The sequence below is a fragment of the Pyrus communis genome, chromosome 4 (assembly GCF_963583255.1).
Source record: "Pyrus communis chromosome 4, drPyrComm1.1, whole genome shotgun sequence".
Lineage (NCBI taxonomy): Eukaryota > Viridiplantae > Streptophyta > Magnoliopsida > Rosales > Rosaceae > Pyrus > Pyrus communis.
The window spans coordinates 25017980-25025945 of NC_084806.1; the positions used below are offsets into that span (position 1 = coordinate 25017980).

At 43.6% G+C, this 7966-nt stretch overlaps 1 protein-coding gene across 1 annotated transcript; it reads left to right on the plus strand.

Annotated features, from left to right (window-relative positions):
- Nucleotides 1-685: 685 nt before the first annotated feature.
- On the plus strand, nt 686-5066 carry LOC137730993 (protein SUPPRESSOR OF MAX2 1-like). The gene is made up of 3 exons (XM_068470026.1): nt 686-2337; nt 2732-3029; nt 3143-5066. Exons 1-3 carry the CDS (start codon nt 1097-1099, stop codon nt 4787-4789), a joined length of 3186 nt encoding a protein of 1061 aa, XP_068326127.1. The 5' UTR covers nt 686-1096; the 3' UTR covers nt 4790-5066.
- The last annotated feature ends 2900 nt before the right edge of the window (nt 5067-7966 follow it).

Consider the following 7966-nt stretch of genomic DNA (forward strand, 5'->3'; position numbering starts at 1 on the left):
ATAAAAAAATAAATAAAAAAAAAAAAAAACAAAAAAAACTAGTCATAAAGAAAAACGGTTAGAATGACAAGAAAGTGAACTAGAAAGGAAGCAAGAAACATAAATCTAAATAAAAGAATTGAAAAATAGACCGGAGAAGTTTTTTATTGTGACGGAAATACGGATGGTACATCACATGTTTTTATGTAAGTGGTGAGAAATCTTATTTTTTAAGTTATTAATTTTTTTAACGCACATATCCTATAATTTGTATAATAATATGTGATGTACCATTTCGTGTGCTGATCACATTAAAAGATGTCTCAATAGACAGAAGATGACTTAATAAAATGAGAATAGGATGCTGTGATCACAGAGCGTTTTCCAGAAATCCTTGAAAACTGTTGGAACTCCCAAGTTCCCAACTCTGTATTTTTCCACAAATTCTTTCCCACCCACAGTTCCAGAGACCGAAAACAATTAAACTTCCTCTAGTTGGGTTAGTTTGTCATGCATGCCTGTAATATTTGAAAAAGTTGGGTTCCTTTTTACTGGTCTCTGTTTTATTCCATTCTTTTTCCCATTCTTTTTTAGCTTTTTATAAATTTTACTGATTCAAATAGATCGAGATAGAAACAGAAAAAGAAAGGAAGGAGAGAGAGAGAGGAGAGAGAGAGAGGAGAGAGAGAGGAGGGGGGGGGGGGAAGCGACAGAGAAAGTAAGAGAGAGAGTGGGAAAGGAAGAGGAAGAGAGGAGGTTCTTGTGAAGGAGGGGATCTCATGTTTCCTTTTCGCGTTGAATTCTCACATAGCTTTTTTGTGTGACGCACGCATATACACACACTTGGTGAGAGAGGAAAACCAAAAACAAGGAAAGAAGAATAAGAATATAGAGAGAGAGAGAGAGAGAGAGAGAGAGAGAGGGAGCTATTGGTTTCTGTCCTTGATATGTTTTTGGTTTTGGTTTTTGGGTTTGTATGTAAAAAAGCTAATTTGTCGAATTTGAAGGCTGCATCCACACCTGACCAGAACTCTCCCTGTAGACAACCACCACTTTGATTTCAGTTGCTGCTTTGCCCCTTGGATTTTGGTGTTTTTGGTTATTTGAATTCCAAGAAATGAGAGCGGGGCTAAGTACGATCCAGCAAACTTTAACCCCAGAGGCGGCAAGCGTCTTGAACCACTCGATCGCCGAAGCGGGTCGACGGAACCACGGCCAGACGACGCCTCTACACGTGGCGGCAACGCTTTTGTCCTCCCCCACCGGCTTCCTCCGCCAAGCATGTATCAAATCTCACCCCAATTCCTCCCACCCTCTGCAGTGCCGTGCTCTGGAGCTCTGCTTCAGTGTGGCGCTCGAGCGGTTGCCCACCGCCCAAAACATGAGCCCCGGCATGGAGCCCCCCATCTCTAATGCTCTCATGGCTGCCTTGAAGCGAGCTCAGGCTCACCAGCGCCGGGGCTGCCCCGAACAGCAGCAGCAACCTCTCTTAGCAGTCAAAGTTGAGCTCGAGCAGCTCATCATCTCAATTCTCGATGACCCGAGTGTTAGTCGGGTCATGCGGGAGGCTAGTTTCTCTAGTCCTGCAGTCAAAGCCACCATTGAACAAACACTCAACTCTTCTGCTGCCTCCGCCGCCGTCAATTCTTCCCCAATTGGATTGCAGTTCCGCCCCGCTGGCCCCACTGTGCCACCCGCGAGCCGGAATTTGTATTTGAATCCGAGGCTGCAGCAGCCGCAGGGAGCTGCAGCACAATCGGGACAACGTAGAGGGGAGGAGGTCAAGAGGGTTGGTGATATTTTGTTGAGAACGAAGAAGAGGAACCCAGTTTTGGTTGGCGATTCGGAGCCTGAGGCGGTGACCAAAGAGCTCTTGAGGAGGATTCAGAGCAAGGAATTGGGCGAGGGGCCGCTGAAGAATGTTGAGGTCCTTCATTTGGAGAAGGAGGTTTCTTTGGATAGGAATCAGATAGTGTCAAAAATGAAGGAATTAGGGAGTTTGATTGAGACTCGGATGTCGAATTCGAATGGGGGAGGGGTCATTCTTGATTTGGGTGACTTGAAATGGCTTGTGGAGCAGAGTGCGAGCTTTGGAGTTGCAGCTCCGGGTCTAGGTTCGCCTCCTGCCCAGCAGCAGGTGGTTTCGGAGACAGGGCGGGCAGCGGTGGCGGAAATGGGGAAGCTGTTGGCGAGGTTTGGAGACGGTAGTGCTAATGGCAGCCGGCTTTGGTTAACTGGGACTGCTACTTGTGAGACATATTTGAGGTGCCAAGTCTATCACCCTTCAATGGAAACTGATTGGGATCTACAGGTAGTGCCAATTACTGGCAGAACGCCGCTTTCAGGATTGTTTCCGAGGTATGCTTGGTGTTCTTATTTGAATTACAAACTAAACTCTCTAACCATGCAACTTGTCTCTGCATTTTTGTGTTGTCTGGTTTAATTTTGCACACGCTGCACGATTAAATAGAAAGGTTTCGGTTGATTACGTCTTTCATGTTCGATGGATGCTATCAAGAATTGCAGCTTTTGGAATCTTGAGTAGTTTTAATTTTTTTGTCTGCTCAGAGACTTGCCATTTGGATAAGAATTTCAATTTGAAGTTTGTTTGAATCAGACTTGGATAGCATTTTGGATGCTCTTCCACCTGATATATAATGCAGTTCAATGAATAGTAATGTGGGCATGTTAGGCTTGTATACCCTCTTCGTCGAGTTTTCTATGTTTTTGCTGACATATATTCTCTTTTTAGGATGGGGGCGACTAACGGGATCCTTAGTACCTCAGTTGGATCATTGTCACCAATGAAAGGTTTTCCACCGGCATCAATTGATCAACCAAGACTTATGTCAGAGAACTCGGATCCTGCTCGAAGAGCGCCATGTTGCCCTCAATGTACACATAGCTATGGGCAAGAACTTGCAAAACTGGTTGCCAAGGAATCTGAGACATCATCTTCTGAAACGGAGGCAGCTCAACCATTGCTACCACAGTGGTTGCAACATGCGAAAGCCCGTGATGTTCATTCCAGTGCATTAGATCAGACGCAGGTGAGTTTAGCCCAAATTGATCTAAAAGGTCTTGTTCTGCTATCATTTCTTTCTCTCATATAGACTTTTAAGATCTTATGATTAATGGATATTTTCATTTTTGTCACTTACAGACTAAAGATCAAAATTTGATCCTGAAGCAGAAGACTCAAGAATTACAGAAGGAATGGGCAGATACATGTTTGCGTTCTCATCCTAATTTTCATCAGCCTAGTTTCAGCTCAGAGAGAATTATTCCAACCCTCTCAATGACGGGCTTGTACAATCCAAACTTGCTTGGTCGCCAACCATTCCAACCCAAATCACATCTGAATAAGAATCTTGGGACTCTGCAATTGAACACAAATCCGCCGACCAGCCAACCATCTGAACGGGCAATTTCCCAACCAGAAAGCCCTGTAAGGACAGAGCTGGTTCTTGGCCAAACAGAAGTCACTGAAACCACCCCTGAGCAAGCGCATAAAGAGCGCATCAGAGACTTTATGGGCTGCATGCCTTCTGAACCGCAGAACAAATTACATGGAATGCAAACGGAGGATAAACAATTGTGTCAAATAGATACTGAATCATTCAAAAAGCTCTACAAAGGTTTAATGGAGGTGTGGTGGCAGCAAGAAGCAGCAACTGCTGTGGCTGAAACTGTGACAAAATGCAAGTTGGGTAATGGAAAGAGACATGGTGCTGGATCAAGGGGAGACATTTGGCTGCTGTTTATGGGCCCAGACAGTGTTGGCAAGAAGAAGATGGCATCAGCTCTTTCAGAACTGGTATCTGGGTCCAACCCAGTGATGATAAGTCTTAGCTCCCAACGTGGTAATTTGCAATCAGATATGAGTTTCCGCGGTAAAACAGTGGTGGATCGAATAGCAGAGACAGTTAAGAGAAACCCTTTTTCAGTAGTAGTGCTTGAGGACATTAATGAAGCTGATATGATAGTTTGTGGTAGCATAAAACGGGCAATCGAGAGAGGTCGTCTTGCTGATTCTTATGGCCGTGAAATCAGTCTCGGAAATGTTGTTTTCATCCTTACAGCAAATTGGTTGCCAGAAAATCTCAGACCCTTAACAAACAACAATTCACTTGAAGAAAAGCTTGCCAGTATAGCGAAGAGTAGTTGGCAGTTAAAGCTATCGGTTTGTGCAAGGGCTGCAAAACGCCGAGCCAATTGGTTAACGGATGAAGACAGGGCCACAAAGCCTAGGACTGATGCGGGTTCAGCATTAGGATTCGATCTGAATGAAGCTGCCAATGCTGAGGATGACAGGACAGATGGCTCGCTTAATTCAAGTGATCTGACCGTTGATCATGAAGATGACAATCGTCTCAATAACAGAGCCTTACTCAAAGTCACAACCCCGTCAGTACCCTGTGAATTGCTGGATACTGTTGATGATGCCATTGTGTTCAAGCCAGTAGATTTCAACCCCATTCAGCAAAACATCACAAACACCATCAGAAAAAGATTCTCAAAGATAATGGGTGAGGGGATTTTATTTGAATTGCAAGAGGATGCTGTTGAAAAAATCTTGACTGGAATATGGCTAGGCCGGACTGGATTAGAGGAATGGGCAGAAAAGGTTCTTGCTCCGAGCATCCAGCAGCTTAAGTCCTGCCTTGGTGGCAGCACCGGTGTGATAGCCGATGAGTCAGTGGTTGTTAGACTTGAATCCGATGGTGCTTCGGACTGCCGGAGCACCGGAGATAGGCTGCCCAGTAGCATCAATGTGGTTGTGGTGCCTGATGAGTTGAGACAACAATGATGCGAGTGCGGGTGTGGGTGGGGGGAGGGATAGAGTTCGTATTTTGCACATTGTATATATTATGGTCTGCGGTACGGCGGCGGGTAAAGATAAAAGCGTTAGAGGAGGATAAACTTTGGATGGATTTGGCGCAACCTTTTCTCTTTTTCGCTTCTTTTTGTTCATTATTTTCTCATGTTTTCAGCCCCTAAAGTTTATAGTATTTTATAATCATAATTTTATTAATTACATGGAAATTGATTAATAAGATGAGGCATTCCTCTCTGTTTTCTTTTTCCTCATGATGTCTCTATTTTATTCGTTTTTGTTTTATTCCCAAATTTACAGTCAACATTTTTTAGAGAAACCCAAAAATTCAGACACCAAAACTTTTACTAAAGTTGGTTTCTTTTGATCAATTTGAACAAAACCTAGATGGGATATGCAAATTTTCAAAAATAAAGAAAACCCAGAATTGGGGCAATCTCCTCCCTCTGTTGCAATGCCTCCTATTTAACCCTATTCGAATCCGCCAACTATGTCGTGACCTTCTTCCTTTTTGCGCAGCGCCTCGTCCCTTTGCCTCCCCTACTCGTCCCGCTTCTTTATCTTCTCGTGCGGCAGAGCCTTCAGCCGATTGAACTGATCCTGCAAATCTGACTTTCGAATTCTCAACTGCCTTGCGAGCTTATCGCTTGAAATTCAGCTCGCAGAACTGCTCCTTGGAAATCTCATCTGGCGATGGAGTCTTTATTGCTATCGGCACCGGATCGTAGCCTTCCGCGGTACATGCCTGTAAAGTATACACATACAGTGACATGACGTGCACTAGGTAGGCTTATAAGCTAGTCGGCATGAACAAGGGGACCAGGACCATGTTTATATTATATATATTGATCAAAACCACCAGCAGACAATGCCCTTCTATTTTTTTATTCTTATTTTTTTAGTTTCAAATGCTCAATAACGAGAAGAAAATATATAGAATTAATGACTTTGCAGTTAATGTGGTGTCTTAGTCAATATATTATCACGTGTCCAGTTTTTTTCTATATCAGTGTATGATTAAACTTCCACACTATAGCAACCTTTAGTTGGACAAAAATGAGGGTCGAGAGAGGAAAGAGGGAAAGAGGGAGGAAAAGGGTGCAAATTCTAGGTTTAGGGTTTGGATTACTAGAAGCAGAGGTTTCAGGAGGATTCTTGTGGAAGGAGATTCTAAGTTAGTGATTGGTACCTGTTGACCCTAAAAACTATCAAGCCTACGTGGCACGCAGACTGAGTAATTAATAAGCTAACTACGTCATTCGGTTGTGTGCGGGGCGTGCCAACTCGTCGGTTGAGCTCGGCCGGGGAGTAAAATGTGTTGATGTTGTGTTTGGTGCGTTGCTGACTACTTGATCTTGCGACTGCGGCCGAGGAAGGAACACGTCTCGGCTTTCGGGTTCTAGAGCCTAAAGACAAGGTTGCTAATCTTGCGAAGTTCATAAATCGTCAGCGCCAGGTTTGGTCACGGTGATTATATTTGTGAGAGTACAAGAACGCCGAACTGGCACTAAGCTATACGGACACAAGCACTCGAAAGAGATGTATGTCTTGATGGTGAATGTGGTTCGGCCGTCAGAATGCCGAACTCTAAAACTTACTTGTGAATATCCAATCATAAACAACTCGACGTTCAATGTGCTGAGCCCAGTAACTTGTAACACCTTACTTCGTCGAGAAGGCTAATGGGATGACCTCTACCAACAAAGACTCGAAAATCCTTGTCAGCTGATACTTGGATAGGTAATTAGTCCACCTCGACGCAGTGCTATTTATCCAAACTGAAGGTGCTCTGTGGTTAGCTGAGTCTGCAGCAACAGTGTTGTTTATCCAAAATGAAGATGTTTGCTGGTTGCCTTCACAGTGCTGTTTATCCAAACTGAAGATGTGTTGGGGAAAATGGAAAATAAAAATCTTAAGGTTGTTGAGAGATTTCGCGTAGAGCGAGAGTTTGCGCAGGGCAATTTATGTGTTGAATTGGAGGGGGTTTGAATGATGCACTCATCTCTATATATATAACAGCGAAGCTACTCCCGTCCGAACCAGAGATGTGTCCGGACAAAAACTCCCAAATCTAATTTGATTAGGATTCGGCTAATCCTAGTTCCAATAGGTTTTTGAACCAAGCTTTATAATGAATCAGATTCACACCCGACTTCTCAGCGCCCTCAACTCTGAAACCCCATTATTGTACCAGGACTCGACTTCTTCGCTTTTATCCAAATCAATCCTTCTTGCAATATGACTTGGCTGACCTAATTTGGCGGCTTACGACAGTTGGATGGCCCATAGTATTTTTGGAAGAGCATTGGACCGAACACACACCTAAGCAAGGCCTAATAATATTATTTTGGGCCCAAACATTGCACCCTCGCTTCTGAGGTCTTTGGCCTAGAACTTTGTAGCTGAGTTTCGACCTTGAAGAAGTGAAATCAAACCCTTAAGGTATCTTTTAAAAGACAATGAAAAGTCTCGAATATTCCATCCACCAGGCTCATTTATGAAACACGATTGCATGATTTTAGTTTTGTCAGACGCCCTGCCACGTGGCAACTCCTTGGCATGTTCGTCCTTACTTGACACTGAAACGCCCTCTCAAAACTAAGCTTTCTACCACACGCCATCATTATAACCTCGATCTGACACACCCCAACCTCAATCAGGGCGTGCTGGCCGTCACGTGAAAGTGACATAACCATGTGCACAGTGCGGAAACAATAATGATAAAAGAAATGTGAATAAATAAAAACCAAACTAACTAGAGCACTAGATAAGATAACGTACAAGACGAAATAAGTGTGAATTCACAACCAAAGCATAAGTAGCCTAAGTGCAGTCTAGCGAGACGAATACTAATTACACAACACCAAAGGTAATCCTACAATGGTGATAATCTGTCAGAGCTGCCATGGATTCCTCGCAAGCCACCACAAAGCACTCCTAACTAGAACCTGAAGGGGTGCAAAACAGAAAGTGTGAGTGGGCAAAAACAAAGTTTTTCAAAACCATTTCAATTATCAAAGATAGTAACCCCTCGCCCTAAAACCTGTATAATTTCCCAGAAAATAGAATACATATCTATACCACAACCATGCTCAGAATAGCAAAATTCACAAATACGCCGTGTCGAATATCTCAGCAATAAAATATGTA